Below are 23,153 nucleotides of genomic sequence, written 5' to 3'. Positions count from 1 at the left end.
AGAGAAGGGGAGGAAGGGAGAGGTGAGGCAAGTCCACAGATGTTGCAACTGTGATACCTCCACCACAGAGATCTATGTTTGTTATATTATGTAATAAATTTATAATTAAAAATATGAATTGTGTGTGCCCTCGCTTTATTGGTCTCACTACTAAGTATTAGTATGGAATGACTTCGGTTTCCCATCAGGAACAACACAATACACACAAAACTCATGTTTCAACATTATTTATTTTGTAGTTTATCAATACAAAAGTTGTTCATTTTTCAAGGGGAAAAGCACACAAGCAACCAAACGTGAAGCTTGCAGTGAAACATTCATGTTTTGATTCACAGTACACAGACATAGACATCTTACAGGTGAAAACAAGATTTGGTTGTACTTTCCTATACACATCATGACCTGTGGTATGACACCAGGGGCCTCATTTATAGAAAGTACTTAGATCAAATGTTGATCTTACCCGTGTCGTATGTAGAAAACCACGTCAACGTAGTGATTTATACAATTCCAACGTGAGTCGATTTGACCGTGGAAACGTTCGTAGCTCTACGTCGTGTATTGACCTTGCGTACGAACATTACCTACTGGTTATGCAGAGTTATTACAGGCATGTGAGCCGCACTGCCTACTGTAATTCATGCAAGTGGCTCGTAATAAAATTAACGATGTTGTTATCAGCTGAGAAAAATTGTTTAATTCAAGATTTAAAGGGAACTGATGTTTATGATTGTATTTCAGTCTTTCTTTATATCCCTCCGGAGCTGTCTATCTCCCCTTCAACATGCCAAGTGCGCTCCACAACGGACCTTGCCCGGCCACGCGCTAAATTATACTGGATTTTCTCCGGTGTCTGGGAGTTCGCAAAGGGAGTTCGCAGCCATGTTTTCAATGTCACTTGATAAGAATAAGACCATTATATTATTACAGTAGCTATAAGCAGCACTCGAGTTGAGGGGGAAAATCGTCCCCCTTCTAAAACAGCCATCCCCTCTTTCCATACTTTGTAATTTTATCAATGAACGTGGTATTACTGCTATTCCAAGGTGCGATGGGGCACGCACACATGCAATTACATTTTTAACAAGTTACTGATGTGGTGTATTACCTTGTTGGTTATGAATCAAAGAACAATTCTGAGTTTAAGACTATTTATTTAAAGTACAAAAGTATACAGATATCAAAGCTGGGTCCTGGTCTGGTCTGGTGATCTGCTGGGCTGGATAAGAGGGTGGTCTGCCCCTGTGTGAAGGTCTTTATGTCTTTTCGTATGCAAATATCTACCCCAGACCATGGCCTATCACCTTCACTAGAGATGGTCAAGGGGTGAAAAGGGGGCAGTCACCTGTGATGTCACTATGGCCTAAAGTCATTCCAGGAAGTCATTCCTCAGCTGACCATAGAAGGACAGTCAGTGTCCTGAGCATATGGTCGTCATACAACCCCCATCTTCAGTAGAATCTTACAGAGCCAAAAGCAAGAATACAGGCCCATTATTATACAATCCATGCATGTGTGTGTGTTTAAGTAGAAATATACTACATATTCCCCCCTCGGAACACCCAAATTAAACGACCACAAAACAAAAACAAAAACACAAAACCCCACATACTGCAGCTAAGAAACCAAAAAACACAAACAACAACAGACAGAAAAACTACACCAACACACAACACAAGAAACATAATAACACAGACCAACCCAGCACCAGTACCAGCAACCAAAGATAACATACAAACCAAATATAAAACAATCAACAATAAAAAATAATAAAAATCCTAAAAATAACAATCAAAATTAATCTAAACACAGTACATCATACACATTTAAACACAAAAACTTCCAACGACCGACGTCTTCTTGTTTCTTGCATCTTCAGGGTCAGAGGTTACTAGCACTTGAACCCAGTTGGAGAACAACCTTTACCGCTGTCTCAGATTGATAACCTTTCCTAGTCAGGAGCTTTTTCTTCGTTGCGCTAGGAACAGAACTTCTTTCCTATCTTTGCATAACCACCACATCACTTCTCAACTGACATCAATCACATACGATATAGAAATAAACAAACAATACACAAATAATGACATTCAGTTATCATAACACATAATTCCCCAACAGTAAGCACAGGACAAAGGGAAAGCATGAATGCATAGATCTTCACCTCAGATGAGGACTAGTCTTCTGAAAAGTTCATCAACGTGGACTGAGTGACTGATTTTCCAAAAACAGTCAATGAGGCCCTGTCTCCTAAGAAAGTCAAAAATCATGTCTGCTATAATAGGTGCTCCTATCTTAGCAAAATAAGTTTCCCATGCCCCTAAGACTGTTTCCAGCCATGCTATCATCTGCTGTCCATACCCGTCATTCCCTTTGATCTGCTGCTTCACTACCCTATGCATAGTCTTTAATCTCTTCCTAACTGGTCGTCGTCTGTCAGTGTCATTGAGGTTCAGGCAGTCGTCTGGTCCCCTCCCACGCTGATCAAGGTCTGGGGAGTCGCCCTCAGCATCATCTGAAGCATGATGCAGGCACTCGCCAGCATCCCCAGTAGCACAGGTGTCCAGGCTTTGGACACTCCCAGGCTGGACCTCCAGACTGTCAACACTCTCTGCTTCGTTTGTTGCTGGTTCATTGGCATCTGGACAACTTTCCACTGTCCCCTCGGTTTCAGGCATTGCCGGTAATGTCACTGGCTGTAACTCTGGCATTGCCACTGGCAATTCCACTGGCATTGCCACTGGCTCTGGCAACACCACAGCATCTCCTCGTAGCTCCTCCTTCTCAGGTTCTCTGGGAACCTCGGCACCTGTTGGCACAACATCCTGCCTACTCTGTACATCCACCCCCCTGTCCACCACCCGTGGCCCAATTGGGGTAGGGATATGCCCAGACACCACTGGTGTACCCACTCTGATGTTGTTTCAGACCCCACATCGACCTAAAGCATGGTCAATCTGTTCCATCAAATATGGACTCCAAAACCCATATTCCTTGGTGATCTTGCGTCTTACCTCCCCCCTAGCCACATGTGCTAATCCATGAGCTTCCCGTATTAACATGCCTAATAAATCTGAGGGTGCTACAACCAACCCCTCATGATTCCTCCACAGACCTGTGTCATCCTGACTTGCCCCCCTTGCTAGCCAAACGTTCTTGTCTAACGTAGTTTCTCTACTCTGTAACATCAATAAATCCTCAAGTGTGACCATGCCCTGTAATTGCACTTCATGTGCGACCAGAAGAACTTTACCTGCCTTGTCTGCTCCTGTAATGGCTTTGGCTGCATCATCTGCAGCCCTGTTACCTTGTGTGACATGTGATGAGTCAGACCTGTGTGCGGCACACTTCACTATGGCTAATTCGTTTGGTTTCATCATGGCTTGTAACAGCTTCCTGATCTGTGCGTGGTGCTGTATAGGCGTACCATCAGTTCTCTTAAAACCCCGCCCCTTCCATACGGCTCCATTAAAATGACAAACATTATGTGCATAGGCAGAGTCGGTGTACACTGTCACTCTCCGTCCGGTTCCCAAGTTGCATGCTTCTGTGAGGGCAATCAACTCAGCCAACTGAGCTGAGCAAGGCTGAGGAACTGCCTCAGCCTGTTCCACAATAAACTTTGAATTTTGTGCTTTAACTAAGGAATACCCAGCGCACAAAGTTTCTCCTACCCGGTAACAAGACCCATCAACCCAATATTCTATATCAGCTCCCTTTAAAGGCAAAGCTTGTAGGTCTGTTCTATGCTTAAACACTCTGGCTGTCGATGGAATCTGAGTCAACAGCACATGAGGAACTTCAGTTGGGTAGCTGACGACCACCTCATTCACAGCATGTAGGTCATGTACCAGACGATATGAACCATCAGGTTTCTTCACTGGCAGAGGTGTGTTACTTAACGGATTTGCCCACGGGTCTGCTGGCACATTCTGCATAATTTCCTCTCTGAGGTCTCTTTCCGCTTGTACAGGAAGGATTGGCTTGTTAATTAGCTTCACAGTGTGTGGATGTCCCATTCCTTGAGCAGAGATCATCAGTTTTGTAAACTGTCCATCACTGCTCCTCCAGATAGCAGGGTTTTCTTTTGTTGTTACAAATCTGGCTCTCTCTGAGTCTGCCATCATTGCCCCTAAATGCTTCTGCTCATAGTGTTCAGATATCATAAGTGTCACATGTGGGATGCTACCCTCAACCTTATGCTCCTGATCTAGATAAGTGTCACTGTTTATCTTCATAGCCACTCCCTGAGGGCCTAGGATTATACAACTTGTGCTAAGCTGTACCTGTTTTGGCTGATGCTTCAGCCACTCATCTGGGTTTGCGTCTGCAGCATTTCTAAAATACTGGAGTGTACAATGCAATGGATCAGTAGGCCTTCTGGCCCCTGACATGTTTGTCAGGATGTAATTGTCCCACATCCTTGCTGGTTCCATTAGGTCTGGGCTAAGCCCTCCCACCCAATACACCATGGATGCGTTGTTGTCCATCATGACAGACAGCTGTCTGTTTTCTGATGGCACCGTCACCTGACAGCCGTCAGGTGTGCATTTCACTGTACAGTTCAATTGGCATAGAGCATCTCTCCCTAGCAGCCCTATTGGCGTGTGTTCTGACACAATTATTGACAGAGTTGCTCTCTGTCCCTTGTACTCTAAGTCTACAAGCTCAGTTGTAGGAATCAGCTGTTTAATTCCCTCAAATCCGATTGTCTTCACATATTTTCCAGACATAGGAAGGTGCGTGGCGTCTTCAGGCTTCTTTGTCACCACCAGCTGGCACCTCCCACTCGGATCTTCTGGGCACCCCTATAGGCCAGCTGCTGGGCCTCCGTAAGGGTTCATCACTCCTGGAGCAGGTGTAGCAGGAGGCCAATATCCTCCTCCTTGGCTCCCCCCTGCGCCCCCTTGGGGCCTGTTGTAGCAGGTACGGGCTAGATGTCCATACTGGCCGCATTGGTAACATGGTCCTAGAATCTTCCTCCCTGCTGCTGTCCATCCCCCTGGTGGTGGTCCTTGGCCAGGCTGTGTGTATGGCTGGTATGGAACCGCTTGCACCCCTGGTGGCCCCTGTGGGTATGGCTTGTAGGTAGCAGGATACCCCCCTTGTGGCCCCTGTGAGTATGACTGGTAAGTAGCAGTCTGCACTCCAGGTGGCTGTTGCTGTGGCTGAGATGGGACCTGTAGAGCTAAAGCCTGCACTTCCTCTATGTTTCTCTTGCCTTCAGTCAATTGCACATGAGTCAATATTCTGAGTGACTCTTCGTCTTGTGTCTTCTGTACCTGAATCTTCTTTCGATATAATTCCACTTGATGCGCTACGTGATCTATATAAACAGCCTTGTTCATGTGTCGTAGCCCCACCACTTCTGCTAGCTTATCCTTGACTGGGGTAGGAAGACCTTCTTGTATTTTTTCCCTGATCATGGCCTTTTCTAACGGATTATCTTCAGCGTCCTTCCCTGTCACACTTCTCCATTGAGAGTGCACACGGGCAACAAATCCTCTGGGGTTCTCATCTCCCCCTAGTGGCTTCACAATGATATTGTCTGGGTGAACGTGAGTAGGGTAAGTTTCCCTGATTGCCTTCCACAGCTTGCCTCTGTTTGCTGCGAAGAGCTCTGAATCATAGACTGATGTATTGATATATCTATGAAGTCCTGCCTTCATCAATATTTCCTGCATTGTATCCAATCCTGCAATAAAAGCTAAGAGTCTTTTCAGGTCTCCCATCGCTGCTTGCGTTCCTGTCAGTCTCACGTCTACCTCTGTTGTCCACGGGTGCCCCCCATCCTCCAGAACGGGGAGTTTCTCTATCACTTCAGACAGATCTGTATGATTCGAAGGATGATATTCTATCTTGTTACCCCGAATCAGCACTGGACAGTTCTTTTATGTATTTGATGACATTCGATGACAATCTTCCTCTTCCTCCCTTTCTCGTTGCTCCTTCAGCCGTCTGTGGTGTCTTTCTTCCTCTCTTTCCGCTTTCTCTTGGCGTTTCCTCCCACCCTTCTTTTCGGCTGTGGCTATCATCTTCCTGACCTGAGCGTTGTAGCCTCCATCTGCATTGTCGTCATCACTTGAGTCTTCACTGCCATCTTCGCTGTCATCTTCCTTGTCACTCTTGTCCTCCCCTTTTCCCCTTGGCTCCTTCTTCTTCTTCTGGGAATTGTCCTCCAGTGCCTTAGCATATGGAGGGGGACTGGAGACTGGACACATGTTTGTGAATGGAATGTTCAATTTCTCCTCAAGTGTTTTGGCCAATTCATTTTTCTTTTCCGTTCCCATTTGTGCTGTTTTCTCATTCCAAGCTAATGCTATTTTCTGCCCCTCTACCTTAAATAGCTTTAAAATAGCTAACTCTAACCTGCGTTTTTCTGATCTATTCTTTGCCTTTTTCTGGTTTGCTTTATAGGTTTTAATAAGTACCTCTAAAGTTGCAATAACTCGTAAGTCGAAGGTGCCCTCTTTCGGCCACGGCTGTTCAATGTCTGCCCAACGACTATTCCATTTCTAATTACCTTAACAAGAGGATTCATTTTTTCTACTATAGCCATAGGGGATAAAGTAGCCAATATTTCACTATGTTCACTAATATCTTTTAACATCTTACTTGAATCTGCCCCCATCTTAAGTTGATGGGTTCCTAAATGCTTTATAAGCTGAAATTACTGTAAATTGAATAAGGTGTACTTTTCTTACAACCCACCTCCTCTATTGCCTTATTTGCTAAACAGATGCTAGTCTAACTTTAACTGTATTAACCGTCCTCACAGTCACTACAACCTAGAACAACGGATTGATTTCAGTGGTATTGTGTATTATTGACTTACATGTAATCTATGTGTGTGTTTTAACTTAAATGTAATCTATGTGTGTGCTTTTCACTTAAATGTTTTTTCCTTCTTGTTTATGAATATGTGTCACTTAATTGCTCATTCAATACTAATTATAGTTCAGGTTAACTTAATTATTAAACTACAAAGGCTGGTCAACACAATTATCAAATCACAAAGGCAGGTCACGCTCCAAGTATTTACTGATTTACAAAAACCTTTTACTGCTCAATTATCAAATAGGAACTAGTCTGCTATTCCTTAATCAAAAGCTGTGGAAATGACCTAACTAAAATAAAAGATGTAAATTACAAATATTAATTACAACCTGTAAATAAATCAACTTGCTTTTTTGAAAGGAATGAATGATTAGTTAGAATTGCTCATTATACAATCATATACATTGATTTAAAACCTGTGAAGTCAATTAGCTGTTATCAAAATATCAAACAAAAGAATGGTTATTCTGAATGGTTTTCATTAGATTGTCACCGACATTTGATCAAACCTGTGGAATCAATCAATTGTTTTGTGAAACAGACAATGAATGATCTGAATTATTATTTTTAACCAATTAGTAATTTAACAAGTAATGAATTCAACAGTCATTTACAAACATCAATATATGAATGTAAAGGAAGCTTGCATTCTGCAAGCAGGCACAGTCACAGAGCCGTTTTATTGGGGTGTCATAAATCCTGTTGTGCTGGAGACAGCCAACAGCTGTCTCACAGAACGACTCTATCTTTGAATCTTACCTAAAACTCACAATCTATTCTTTTACTTTTAACAAACAATGCTTAAACTTTCGTGATTCAGCGATCACAACTTTATCACAGGGAGGGGTTGAAATGAAAGTGAGATGAAATGAAAGAGAGAGTACTCCTTTGAGCTCCGCGCTCTCTGTGTGTGGAATGCGCATGCGCGCGTTCCCGGTGTATAATGCGTTGTAAACTCCTCTGTTTTCCTAGTCTATAAATGTTTAACCGTATCTTTAAACTATTTAAAATACCCCGATGATCAATTCACTTAATCTCTATCTTTATAAATACTACAATCTATGTGTATGGATTTATCTTTATCTGTAAGAGATGAGTAATGAAATCCATCAAATTCAGCTCCCCCTATTCGACAAGGGCGTTTCTGCCGCGTGACTGAAGGAATATATTTGTGTACGAGCGCGGACGCTCGTGCGTGTGTGAACGCGCGTATTTGAAAACGAAGAGGACAGAAAAAAGGCCAGAGGGCAGAGGGGGTGGGGTATTACAAGTCGTTGTCTTACCTCTGGGGAAAACCGCGCCTGTGGGATTAATCTTACACCATATACTTTGCTTTCCACAATAATGTTAATTTCCACAACACAACAACTTCACGATTATCTTTCAATGCAGTTAAACTATTAGTTACCAAATTAAATCTCATTCAAATATTCTACAATGCATATGCTTTTTCCACGTTCTCTTCTAAGAGAAGTTTAGGCCGCGTGTCTGTGCGTGTCCTTTCCAGTGTTTCCTCTATATGCATTTATTGGTGGCGGGCCGCCACGAATGAATTTCGTCCGCCACTAATTGATTCAGTCCACACAAAAAAAAGTTCAAAATAAATAAATAAACAATCTGAACATTTTAGCTGATTAAAATATATCTGATCCTAGATCAGCACTATAATGGATGTTGACTAAAAGTGCACCTAAATCCACGCCCATCTCTCTCTAACCGCTGATCCAAAATCAGATTAATGACATTAAACATTCAGTTGACGACGTGACACAAGGGCTCCTGATTGGTCTAAATGTGAACTGTGGTATTATTGTTATTGTGTACAGGCCACCGTAGTGACATCAGGGGGGTATTCCATCAACGTCGCTAAAGGAAAATCCTGGCTTATTTTGGATAACTCTCGCGAGACTTGTCAGAATATGCCAGGATGTTTTTAGGAACTCTCGCGAGACTTGTCAGACTAAACCTGGATTTTCTTTTAGCGATGTTGATGGAATACCCCCCAGGTCAGGTGGGCAGGTTACGACGAGACAACAAGAGACCGGTATTGTAGAGCTTACAGAGCGAGTTAAAATAAAGACACTTACATTGAAATACAGAAGGACTCACGTGTATGTTTAATAGAATAACACGACATGGTGTCAGAAGTCCTGTAAGTGAGTGTTAAGAGTTAGATCGGCCGACAAGTGTAATTTGAGCTCGTGACGGTGAGAAGGGAGAAGAAAAGATGGATGCTAATGCTAACGCGGGAGCAGCTGCAGTCCAGAGAGCTTCTTCGAAAAATTAAACAAAAACAGCGACAGATGGATGGATTTTTCAAGAAAAAAGATGTCCCAAACACTTCAAACATTGCTGAAGCTAGCAGTGGCTATGAGCGACCCGAAACTGCATGGCTGGCAGGACCAAAGAAGCTAGGTGGTGGATCAGCTAACAGCGTTTATGGCGGGGTACCACCACCACCAGCTACAACTACAACTACAGCGGGAGAGCCATCAGCATCGGCTAGCTGTGTTGGTGTATCAGCAGACATTAGCAAGTCAAAAAACTATTCTTATGTGCCGTCACTTTAGCAACGACACAGGATTGTCAAGGGGAAAAGAAGGGGAGACGATTTTTTTATTGACAACGGAATTACATGCTGGAAAAACATACAGCTAAAATTCAGGGAACATTTGGACCTTCAGAGACACACGGGAGAAGTACGGGAAAACAGGGCTGATGTGGGTGTCATCAAAGGTAAGAGTTTGTTTTCTTTAACTCAGCTGATACTCAGCTGTTTACCGAATGCTCCATCTGACTGTGATTTTACTTCTGTAATGTGGTGGGTTGACATAATTCACGCACGGAACTATAGGTTGAGAGTATTGTTCCGTCCGCAGTTGAGTGCGTAGTACCCAAGTTGTTTAGACTGTTCTATTTACTGCTTGAGTGTGTTGTTGACAACCGTTCATGTCCTTCATTAAACGTTTAGCTTTGTCATTTGATACGCCGCCTACGACTACCATCTCTCTGCACTACAGTAAACAGTTAATCAGTAACGTTAGCCGCTTTTGTGCTCATGTAGGCCTACTTCGTATTATATTATAGCTGATGATCTTTGTGTGTGTGTATGTGACTGTCAGTCTTAAGTTTATATTCTGTATATTCATTTATTTCTTTTTGGCCAAAATGAGGTCGTTGTTTTGAGCGCGCGTGCGCGTTCAGGGCTATCCGCCACCAATGTAACAATTCCTTGAGGAAACACTGCTTTCTCTCCGCACACAAAAGACAATGAGGTCTAACTCACACTCTTAGGCCACAGTTCTGAAGATTTGATTTCTTAATCTACTACAATAATGCTCTTTCTTACAAAATAGACTTCACAGTCTAATTACACTTTATCAAATTAGGAATACTTATTCCATAAACACAATTTTACACACACACGATATTCCATAATACTCTTTACACTCAAATCACATTTCCTTACCATCAAATCACTATATTACAAAAACGGACTTCGTAATCCGGCTCTCACCAACCCCACCCAACCTTGTAAAAGTAATAAAGATTTGTTTCTATTCCAACAAGATTACTTATTAAAAGATTCTTTAGCCTCAAAGAAATGTTTGAAAATCACAGCTATTGCGCACGGTTTAAAGAAAAAATAGCGCTTTTTTTCCCCCTTTACCTGTATCTAGCTAGTGGTCTTCAAATGCAGATTCCCTCTTATAGGCCTACTGGGTCAGCTCGCCATTTTGTGGTGTATTACCTTGTTGGTTATGAATCAAAGAACAATTCTGAGTTTAAGACTATTTATTTAAAGTACAAAAGTATACAGATATCAAAGCTGGGTCCTGGTCTGGTCTGGTGATCTGCTGGGCTGGATAAGAGGGCGGTCTGCCCCTGTGTGAAGGTCTTTATGTCTTTTCGTATGCAAATATCTACCCCAGACCATGGCCTATCACCTTCACTAGAGATGGTCAAGGGGTGAAAAGGGGGCAGTCACCTGTGATGTCACTATGGCCTAAAGTCATTCCAGGAAGTCATTCCTCAGCTGACCATAGAAGGACAGTCAGTGTCCTGAGCATATGGTCGTCATACAACCCCCATCTTCAGTAGAATCTTACAGAGCCAAAAGCAAGAATACAGGCCCATTATTATACAATCCATGCATGTGTGTGTGTTTAAGTAGAAATATACTACACTGACACTGAAGTCACTGACGCTGAGGGGATGCTAAAATTGTCCTCATATGATCAAATCCACCACCTCCCCTGATTTTCTTTTACAACTTTAGTACTGAGTATAAGCATATTACTCAATATGCGCAAAACTAAATGTTGAAATAGCAGTAATACCACGTTCATTGATAAAATGACATAAGGGATGGAAAGGGATGTCAGTTTTAGAATGGGGATGATTTTGACCGTTTTTATTTCAGTGCTGATGACAACTAACCAGGCAAATGTATACTGTAATGAATAATGGTCTTATTCTTATCAGGTGACATTGAAAATATGGCTGCTCACTCCCAGACACCGGAGACACCGGAGAAAAATCCAGTATAATTTAGCGCATTATGAATGAATGAATGAATGAATGAATGGACTTTATTGTCATTGCTACAGTACAGGTACCAAACAACGAAATTTAGGAGGGGTGGCTCCCCTGGTGTTAGGAAAGGAAAAAAAAAAAAAAGTTTAAAAAAAAAGTTAGGCATGTTGAAGGGCATGACAGCTCCGGAGGAATATAAAGGAAGACTGAAATACAATCATAAACATCAGTTCCCTTTAAATCTTGAACTAAACAGATTTTCTTGCCTGATAACATCGTTAATCTTATTACGAGTCACGTTCACTTCTACCCCAACACGAAGCCATGGATGACTGGGAAGGTCCAAAAACTGATCAATGAGAGGGACAACGCCTTTCTCGCAGGGAAGGGCACACTGCTGTACAGCACCACCAGGGCTAACCTAAAGCGCGGCATCCGAGAGGCCAAGGCAGACCACAGAGAGAAGATTGAGGAATGCTTCCTGAGCAACGACTCCAGGCGGATGTGGCAGGGGGTTCAGCACGACAAACTTCAGAGCCAACAGGCTCACAGCCGCAGAGGACGACCCCCTGCTGGCGGAAAAGCTGAACTCCTTCTACGCCCGGTTCGACGAGGGGCGTACGGAGGTAACCACAACACAAACACCACTCTCTCCATCTCTCAGCAGCCGCACCCTCACAGAGCATGAAGTGAGACGCGTGCTGAAGGCGGTGGACCCCAGGAAAGCCTCGGGGCCGGATGGCGTCCTGGGACGGGTGCTGAGGGACTGCGCCGACCAGCTGGCCGGGGTTTTCACCAACATCTTCAACCAGTCCCTGTCCCAGGCCACCATCCCACCCTGCCTGAAAACCTCAACTATCATCCCAGTCCCGAAGAAAAGCACGGTGAGCTGCCTAAACGACTACCGCCCGGTGGCACTCACACCAATCATCATGAAGTGCTTCGAGAAACTAGTCCGGGCCCACATACTCACACGCCTCCCGCCCAACCTGGATCCATACCAGTTCGCCTACAGAGCCCACAGGTCCACAGAGGACGCCATCGCGACGACTCTCCACGCCACTCTATCCCACCTGGAGAGGGGAAACAGCTACGCGAGACTGCTCTTTGTGGACTTCAGCTCTGCCTTCAACACCATCCTTCCAGACAGGCTAGTGACAAAACTACTAGACCTGGGACTATCACACTCTATATGTGCATGGATCAAGGACTTCCTGACCGACTGCCCCCAGAGGGTGCGGGTGGGCTCCCACACCTCCACAGCCCTCAGACTCAGCACTGGGTCCCCCCAGGGCTGCGTGCTAAGCCCCATCCTCTACAACCTCTACACCTACGACTTCACCCCCGTCCACCCCAGCAACTCCATCGTAAAGTTTGCAGACGACACCACCGTGGTGGGCTGCATCACGGGGGGGGACGAGGCGGCGTACAGGGATGAGGTAGAGCAACTGAGCAAGCTGTGCAAGGTTAACAACCTGCTGCTGAACAAGTCAAAGACCCAGGAAATCATCGTGGACTTCAGGAGGAAAAAGTCAGAGATCCAGCCCCTGCTCATCGACGGAGAGAGCGTGGAGAGAGTCTCAGCCCTCCGATTCCTGGGGGTGCACATACAGGATGACCTGTCCTGGAAGAACAACACAACAGCCACCATCAAGAAGGCACAACAGCGGCTCTACATCCTGAGAGTCCTCAGGAAGGAACACATCAAGCAGGAGATAATGGTGGCCTACTACCGCGGCGCAGTGGAGAGCATCCTCACCTACGGCATCTGCAACTGGTTCTCCAGCTGCACAACCGCGGAGAGAAATGCGCTACAGAGAGTCGTGAGAACAGCCCAGAAGATCACCGGCGCCCCCCTCCCCTCTCTGGAAGAGCTGTACAACACACGCTGTCTCAGGAAGGCCTCCAAGATCTCCAGAGACCCAACCCACCCTGGGTACGAACACTTTACCCGGCTGTCCTCGAAAAGGCGGTACAGGACCATGGCCGCAAGGACAAACAGACTGAAGCACAGCTTCTACCCCAGGGCCATCCAGGCCCTGAACACAGCAAAGACCTAGGTTCTGGGCCCTGGACAGTCTGGACGGATTGATGGCAGCTGCTGGACTGAAAAAATCAGGTGTAGTGCTGAGGCACAAATATGTACATTTCTAGCCTGCAAACTGCGACACTTCAAATGAATGTGCAATAACACTATGTGCAATATGACAACCCTAGTCGTCTATCTGTACAGTATAGTATAGTGGATAGTGTACATAGCCTTTATTTATGTAAACCAGCTCCTTCCCTTCTTGTGTTTTTTTTTCTTTCCTAGCACCAGGGGAGCCACCCCTCCTAAATTTCGTTGTTTGGTACCTGTACTATAGCAATGACAATAAAGACCATTCATTCATTCATGAATTACAGTTTAGGCAGTGCGCTCACATGCCTGTAATAACTCTGCATAACCAGTAGGTAATGTGCGTACACAAGGTCAATACACGACATAGAGTTACGATCGTTTCCACGGTCAAATCGACTCACGTTGAAATTTTATAAATCACTACGTTGAAGCACTTTCTATAAATGAGGCCCCTGGATCAGTTATCTCAGGTAAACGGCCCTTCTTTGAAGTACTGTCCTGTATACATATCCTCAGTATTCCCGCAACACTTCCAATGAACTGTAACCTCATCAAAGGTTTACCTGTGCACTGAGCAATAACTGGAGTGAGATGAATTGTTGGGGAAATTTTCACTGCCGTAACAGAATATTTCACAAAGCAGGATATTATTTTCTCATACAGTAGGAGGCTATATATATATATAAACAAAACAAAAGAATGTATGGAGTTGTTTCAGAGAATATATGACAGTTCATGAGCTCACTGATCCTGGTTCATGAATACCACCTGTATTTTATCAGCAAGCACTGACGATTAAAAACACACCGACAACACACTTTAAAATACAGTCACTAATGAGAATGTTTTTCACATGGTTCATTCACTTTTTAAAAGACACTTAATATAAAAGCTCTGGCTTTACACTGTAGCATTTTGAGACGATAGCAGCCGTAGATGTACTCCACTGTCACTGTACACTGGTTACATCCCAGAGTGCAAAAGCTGATGAGTAGATAAAGGAGTAGCAAAGATAATTCACATTCACAGGTTAACTTTGCTTTTGTTCTCAAACATGTACATGTACCAGAAGGGAGGTGAGGGGGGGGGGTGTGTGTGTGTGTGTGTGTGTGTGTGTGTGTGTGCGTCTCCCAAGTAAAACCATGCTTCACATTCTTATCTCTCCATTAATAAATTATCTGTTTCACACACGTTCATGTATCCTCAAGGAGGTGCTCACACCAAATATTTCCTCATTCAGGCAGCTCTTGGACAAGTTCATACAGTAAGTCTGTACTGTTGCAGCAGAGAGACTGAATCAGCCCCTCGGTGACAAACATTGTATACACAGACATTGTAAGATTTTTTTTTTTGGGTCTCAACAGCCATTCCAATGCCATTTTCAACAGGGTAGGTTGGGACTGTGAGTGACAGTCTGACTGCTGGTTGTACGTCCAACTCACCATTGGCAGACCAGAGTCCAAACACACAGAGATGACTTGGATGACATGCCCATTGCATCAGGATAATGTAAGGAAATGTGTTGACAAGATGAGGATAACATGTCCATTGCCAATGGCATAGTCCAAACACACAACGATGAGGAAAACCCATGCACGGTGTCAGGATAACACAAGGGTTGGGGTATCCACAGCACCAGAGATGAGCAGAACGTGTCCACAATGTTCTGAGAATGCACAGAGATGGTGTCCTAGAGGATCAAACAGACCCAGGGCTCTCCGGTTTCAGCCCCTCCTCAGCTGTGTCGGATGACTCCTTCTTCTGCTCCAGCTCAAAGTTCTGCAGGTTAGGGATGAGAGAATATCTAAGAACTCTACTTGTATGATGCTTTTTATAATGACCCGCACATTTGTCAAAAAGAGCAGAATCCTGACTCAACATTTCTGCAAATCTCCAAGCTTTACTGTACCTCCAGTTCTCGCATCACTTCATCCATGAAGTCTCTTGAGTTCTGCTTGTACGCAATCGCCATCTGGATTGTTTCTTTGAACATCTGGGAGATGTAAATAGAGTTGACTTCATTTAGAGGCGTCTGTTCACGCATCAGAATGTTTTGCCCTGTGTGTGTGTGTGTGTGTGTGTGTTTAGGAAGAGACACTCACCTTGACTACATTGGTCCCATCAGCAGCAGATACATAGTAGATCGGGAGTCCCTGCTTCTTCGCAAAGTTAAAGTTCCTCTGTGTCACCTTCATATCAGCTGCAGACAAGACAAAAACAAGACAAACACAATAATATAAATGCAATACAGACTGTTGTTTCTTTAGATTGTAAAAAAGGAAATAAAGGATGAGTCTGACTTACCGTCTATCTTGTTGGCAACCACCACACACGGTATTTCAGGCCTGTACTCTCTCAGCTCTTGGTACCAGTTAGTCAGGTTCTTATACGTGATCTTCCTCTCAACATCAAATACCTTGCAAATATAATTGCAAATCAATACAACATTATTTTCTTGATCAAATGTGTATTTTCATTAATAGGTATACATACAAGACAAGACCAAACAACAAAGGAACATAAGACGGATCCAGACAGTCTGACAGATGTACATTTGTCTTAAGTAAGTGAATCATCGACTGATGAATACATCAGTCATCATAAGAAAAAAGAAAACTATGCTAGGACAAGGGGCCACGGCAGTGACAAAGCTAGAAGAAGGATCTCACAAATTGGTAGATTCTACAATACAGTAACAGCTTTATATATATATATTTATGTACCAACAATTACACCAAAATCAATTCAAGTAAAGACTTAACACCATCAATTGCCTGAAATACAGCAAAAACACTGTTTTTTTTCGCCATGTGTGTCTAAGAAGGCCAAGCTCCATCTGTACAACTTCAATAAACAAAAGCAACCACTACTTCTGGAGCAGATGTGGAGGCTGCCATTATACAGCTATCCGTTAAACCAGCTAACCAAATACAGCACTGGTATTTGTACCAGTTAACAGTAGTTAAAAGCAGAGCCATCATTCAGCAATAAGACATATGATCCACAGCAGTGTTTCTCCACTGGTGGGTCACAGACTCGTTCAGAATGGGTCGCGGAGTGTCTGGTCAAGTGGGGCAGGGCAAGTGCTTCTCAAATCTACTTGCCCCATCTACATTTTTACTTGCCCTGCCTACCGTTGCCGGCTGTGCGGCGCATAGATTTCTCTCACAACATACTTCTAACTAAGATCTGTTGCCTGTTGATTGTGTGTGAATCGCTACAGTACACAACATTTGTTAAAAAACAGTGTTCATTAGCTGTATTACATCAATCATTATATTTAATTGTAGATGAGAATTGGTTCCAACTATTAACTTATTTGTAGCATGGACGGGTAAAAGCAATATGGCAGAAATGTAACCTGTCAATCAGTAGTCATTTCAGATCAGTGAAATGATAAGTGCTATTTCAGAGTATTCAGACAGGGCCAGTTACACCCTCCGTGCCCTCTCTGAACAGGTGAGCCACCTGTTTAACGCCCGGCCAGTTCACATTAGGGGTGGGAATCACAATACAGCGACTCTGCGATAATCAATAGATAGTAAGACAATTCATCAACACTACATCACAATATCTGTATTAACTGAAGAAAAAATACCATTATAAAGGCAAAAAGCAGGAATTCTTTTTTTTATTCATTCACTTTGTTGTTGCTGGTTGTGAACAATGAAACAAACAATAAATTAGGCCTAGCCTACATCTTTCTTACTCGTCTCTAATATACACACACACTGACTGCCACTTGTCCATGTGTGCCTGCCATCATACAAAATAAAGTGCCAAAAGGCCGAACTGCCCAGAAAACAGGGGTTAACATTTTTAAGGAAGGACTATAGATATCTATTGTATCTATGTGAAGACTGATGTATGTCCTATTTAGAAAAGAGGCTACAGAGCAGCCAGCAGTATCATTATGCTATACATACTGATAATTATGTTTAATGCATAGTTTAATAACTATGCATTTTACTTACTATTATTTTTTCTTCTGTTGTCTCATTAATTGGAAGAGTAGCTTCATAATATAATTACCAAATTACCATATAATAAACCAGTGGAACATTTACCTACAACTTCAAGTGGGATACCATACCATAGAACTTACTGCAAGATATGAATAACATATGCACGATTCCATGACCCCACTTAACGTTAACACATTGGTAGCACTATCTGGCACAATGGTAGCACTATCTGGCACGGAGCGCAAATGGACGCGTTATTATTCTCCACGACGTTGCATTTCCTTTGACATTGTTTGTCACATTTTAAATAGATAACATGCTACTTTATCAGCTTTCTCAAACAAAGTTTGCGAACGGATACAAGGTGTTGTGGCATAGCCTGAGCGCGTGAATACTGTCCTTGTTGCGACTAAATACAACTTTACACTGCGGATACCATAGATATTACATACAGTAGATATCATAGATATTACATAGAGTAGAAGCCTCGTTTGAGACGATAGACAGTCAAACGCATAGTGGCTACATTCAGCAGTGGCCAATGAGGCGTCCACGTTTCTACATCTCTGTCGAATACTACACAACGCGGAACCGCCAGAAAAACATAGCGGCATCCTGTCCGGACGGCATATAAATTACCTGAGGACCCCGGTAATATTTTTTTTACCTGGGGTAATTCGGTAATTTATATGCCGTCCGGACCGACCATGTCAGTGATTTACTCCAGGGACCCCAGTAATTATTCCGGCTGGAATTACCTACTGTGTTTCAGCAAACCCTAGGGTCCTCAGGTAATTTTATTACCGTCCGGATCGACATGTCAGTATTGCATGATTTTGCGCGATATTAATACTAGAATTTACCGTTTTGACCGGGGTAGCTCTGTGCAAACAATGGATGTGGATGACATTATTAACTCCCTTGAATCTCCACTATCGGATAACCAAACCACCTAAAAGGTTAATCGACGACGACAAGTGACGATGGACTGATTTCTTCTTCTGAACCAGTTCTAGCGAATTTACCTAACATTAGCTTGTAAACTGTGCAGTTTGTATGGTCTGGATCTAGCACTCTATAAATCACGGTGTCTGACAACACACAGGGATGAAGTTAGGGGTGGGAATCGCAAGGTAACTGACGTATTGATAACCGTACAATATTACCCCCCGATAATCTATACATTGTAAGAGAAAATTCATCAACGATACATCCCAATATCTGTTAACTGATATTTCATAACGTGGTTCCAGTGGTAGCAGCATTCGGCAGAAACCTTCGTTTTCCACACCCCTGTACAGGCGAAGGTCCTTGAATGAATGAATGAATGAATGAATGAGCCCTCGGGGAGTTAAAGTTTGTTTTGAAATATAATCGTTCGAGACTTTAGATCTCGTATCTGTTTTTCCCCGCTTTGCGCCATTTCAGCCATTCATCTTCTTAATTTTAATAACATCAAAACATTCTGATAGAACATCGACATGCTAGAAACACATAACTACACATAATTAGATGCTCACACAGCCCCAAACGCGAACACATCCCAAAACGAAAGTATTTACAAATTATGAGTATTTCGTGATCGTTAAACTGCTGTTTATTATATCGAGTGGGTACTTTAAAACATAAAGTTTCGTGTTATGAAAAAAACGAGTCTGCGAGTGGTGTCGGCTGCGTTCGTAAATTCGCTCTGGAAATCTGGGTGGTATTCCATCAACATCGCTAAAGGAAAATCCAGGTTTAGTCTGATAAGTCTCGCGAGAGGTCTTAAAAATATCCAGGCATATTCTGATAAGTCTCGCGAGAGTTATCAAAAATAAGCCAGGATTTTCCTTTAGCGACGTTGATGGAATACCCCCCTGATCAGCAGTCATGGAATGCCTCTTGTCCAATCAAATGACTTGTTGTTGCTACACGTGCGTTGTGTTGTGGGTCTGACAAAATATCCGGCAGGAACAGCTTCTTCTTCTGTGATGTTAAATGGCAGCTTGCACGCGAAACGCAAACATGCATGGAGATTTTTTATTCCATCCGGATAGGTCATTAAAATCACTGGGGTCCTAGGGTAAACAAATATTACCGGGGTCCTCAGGTAATTTATATGCCGTCCGGACATATACCGTACAGTAAATCGATATTTGGCGACGTGAATCGATCATTGTATCGCAAGAGGCCACGATAAAAAACAATACGTCTAACAACAGACAGAGAGGCCAAGGCAGACAGCGGCAGCCCGCAACTGATAGGAGAAATAAAAAATAAAAAAATAAAAAAAACATCGCGCTGAATTGGTGCTTGCCCGACTGGGCAAGTCAAAGACGGGTTTACTTGCCCACATTTTTTTTTTTTTACTTGCCCCGGGCAATCGGGCAACCGTTAATGTCGAACCCTGTATAGTTATGATGTTCATTTTATTCATAATCACCAGGATCAGCAGCATGCAGTTGTGATGTTCATACTAATCAGTTTATCAATCAGGATCAGTTTGTCATTGCTAGAGTTTTAATAAAAAAATACTATTGTATGTAAAATAAATGGTCATGATGACATTGTGTAAGTGTTTACTACCTTTTTTGATACAGTACAGGCCAAAAGTTTGGACACACCTTCTCATTCATGTGTTTCCTTTATTTTCATGACTATTTACATTGTAGATTCTCACTGAAGGCATCAAAACTATGAATGAACACATGTGGAATGATGTACTTAACAAAAAAGTGTGAAATAACTCTAAATATGTCTTAGATTTTAGATTCCTCAAAGTAGCCACCCTTTGCTTTTTTGTTGTTAATAAAATAAAAATGTTTTGTTGTTAATAAAATATATAATAACATATTATGATTAACACATATTATATTTAATATTATTATTATATATTTTATTAACAACAAAAAAGCAAAGGGTGGCTACTTTGAGGAATCTAAAATATAAGACATATTTAGAGTTATTTCACACTTTATTGTTAAATACATAATTCCTATGTGTACATAAATTAGTACATAAGTTTGAATTCCATAAAAGTGGGTCGCGACTTAATGACTATGGGAAAATGTGGGTCCCAAAGCTAGACCAGTTGAGAACCACTGCTCCACAGGGTATGTTTATCTTCATAATGCTGGATAAACATTGACAGTCAATACAACATTGAGTGCCATTCAGGAATAGAAATACGAAATCTCAGTCTTCCAAAAGCTCAGCCAGCTTAGCACCTTGTTCATTCATGTGCAATGTCTACATTTCAGAAAGTATGAACTGAACTCTTACCATGATACATGCATGTGCTTTATGGTAATATGAGGGATGCATGCTCTGAAATATCTCCTGGCCAGCTGTATCCCAGAAGTCTGAGGGAATAAACAAACATAGCTGAAACATGCTAACTGTGTCCATGGCAACAAGCTGACAGAAGAGAAACTTGTGGATAAAAGCAATACATGACCAGTTTTGTATTCGATAGGCTAAACAAAACCTCAGCCCATGCCAGCCAATTTTGGGAAGACAACATTGATGTCAATTATGGGGTTAGCAGCAGCACAGCAAAAACCGACAACCATGGAATGAGTTGAAGTATACTTACCCACTAATACAGTCTTGCCAGCTATGGTGGTTGTGTACTTGTAGAGAGTCAGCGCGTAGGTTGACAGCTGTTGAGGACGACTGGAGAACGTGTTAAGGAACACAGAGTAAAAATGTGTTTGTAGTCTGCCTATCCCTGGTAAAAGAAGACATATTCAAGTTCAAGCTGCCGAGGACCATGATGGTTAACTTCTACACCCCTATCATCAAGTCCATCCTCACCCTCTCCATCATCACCTGGTTTCCTGCTGTAACGGTCAAGGACAAGATCAGTTGTAGTGGGTGAATCGCTCTGCGGAGAGGGTGATCGGCTGTGCCCTGCCCCCCCTCAAAACCCTACATGACACCAGGGCTCTGAGGAGGGCAAGGATAATGGCTGACACCTACCACCCGGCCCACGGCCTCTTCACTCTGCTTCCTTCCATAAAGAGGCTACGGCTGCTAAAGGCTGAGAAGGTCCGCCACAGACTCAGTTTTTTCCTCAAATGTCTGGCTCACGGGCTCACCGTTGTGTCAACATAAAGGTTCATCTTGCATCATTTTCATCTCCGTGTTTCTTTGATTATTGTTATTAATTAAGTATTATAGTATAATGAATTAGAGTGAAAGATTTGCTACGACAATCTCTATGACTCTGGAAAAAGGATACTATCCATCCATCAGAAACCTCTCCATCAACCTGAAAAATAATAGACAGTGGTAAACATCATCTGCTGTAGAGGTTATCACAAAAGCAGCTATTTATACTTACTGAAATCACTGACATTCTAGTCAAGTTGCATAAAGCTGCATAAGAGTGTCTGTTTTCAAATGATGCCTGCATACTTCATTATATGCACTGTTACTGTCACTGACACGCTCTTGATAAGACCTTAATTCTGCTTGTTGACTTACTTTGATTTACCAACTGCGCTGTCGCCTAGGCAGATGATCTTGACTTGTTCGTCTGTATCGTATTTCTCTTGGTCCAGATCAGAGATGCCACTGGCGTTGCCAGCCATTCTCCCTCGTTATGATGAAACAACCGTTCGGCTGCTATCAGCTGTGTCTCTCAACGGCTTACTGGGGTAGCTAGCTACTAACTCAAACTTATTATGAGATTAGCAGGCTAGCTCTTAGCCACTACAGTATACGCCGCAATACCAAAGCGAATTCAGAACGCGGAAACGCAGACTTACTTAACATACTATCACAATGATCATGTTTTCGTTTCGTTGCTTTATGTTCCGATAGTTAAAACATGATAGTCTACTTGTTGAATCCGGTGTAACTACTAACATGATGTTTTTCCAAACAGCTGCCTAGTTTCTATGCAACGCATAGACGCTTGAAGGCCCCTTGTGTCAAGGCTGTCTATAGAATTGCCTGGCAGAATTTCTCATACCATCCCTTCGTTCCTCATTTTCATCCCGTCCCTTTCTTATTTCGAGTTACCAACGAAGCGAAACAAATCTTACCGACAAACGTAGGTGAATGATACAAACTGAAAACATAATACTTTATAAACCATAGTCACCTTTGATCATGTATTTATTGATTATTAAAATTTAAAGGAGCATGTTACATCAAATACAGTGAACATAAATCGTATTGTGAGAATCTGACATCAATAGATCAGTGTCAAACCAATCTCTGATCAACCCCCTCCCTCTTTGGTATTAGAAGTAGATAAGTCATCAAGTTGTAATACTGACAGTGGTCACACAAACCTTGCTTTGGCATGATATCAATCATGAAGTCAAGTTCATTTTGTAGCCTAATACATTGCAGCAAAAAATATTAAAGATTAAAACAATAATGTGCCAAAATGTTTTTCCAGATCACACAAATAAGTGACACAAGTAAAAGAAGAAGGTAGAAAAGTAGAAGTAAAATGTAGATCACAGATAGATATAGCAGAGTTTCTGCTTGTTTTGTTATTTTCAATGTCACATATGCACAACGCTTGTATGCTTTAAGTTATCAAAATCACATTGAACCACAATAATGAAAACACATACTATTGTATGAATATATTATAAATATAAAAGAAACACTTTTTTCCATTTTTTTCCAATGACAGGCAAGTGTGATTGTCAGGTTAGCTTGTTTTCTAGGTCAGCACAATTGGGAGTCCTATT

At 42.5% G+C, this 23,153-nt stretch overlaps 1 protein-coding gene across 1 annotated transcript; it reads right to left on the bottom strand.

Annotated features, from left to right (window-relative positions):
* Positions 1–15,025: 15,025 nt before the first annotated feature.
* rabl2 (RAB, member of RAS oncogene family-like 2) lies at positions 15,026–22,059 on the bottom strand. The gene is made up of 8 exons (XM_080539260.1): positions 21,928–22,059; positions 21,683–21,712; positions 21,035–21,114; positions 20,722–20,801; positions 15,797–15,908; positions 15,595–15,692; positions 15,402–15,485; positions 15,026–15,271 (listed from the first exon to the last, which is right to left on the bottom strand). The coding sequence occupies exons 1-8, from the start codon at positions 22,032–22,034 to the stop codon at positions 15,191–15,193; spliced, it is 672 nt and encodes a 223-aa protein (XP_080395386.1). The 5' UTR covers positions 22,035–22,059; the 3' UTR covers positions 15,026–15,190.
* Positions 22,060–23,153: the final 1,094 nt, after the last annotated feature.

Source organism: Nansenia antarctica (genome assembly GCF_963989245.1).
Source record: "Nansenia antarctica genome assembly, chromosome: 9".
In the NCBI taxonomy this organism is placed as follows: Eukaryota; Metazoa; Chordata; class Actinopteri; order Argentiniformes; family Microstomatidae; genus Nansenia; species Nansenia antarctica.
This window is presented reverse-complemented; position numbering and strand designations above follow the sequence as displayed.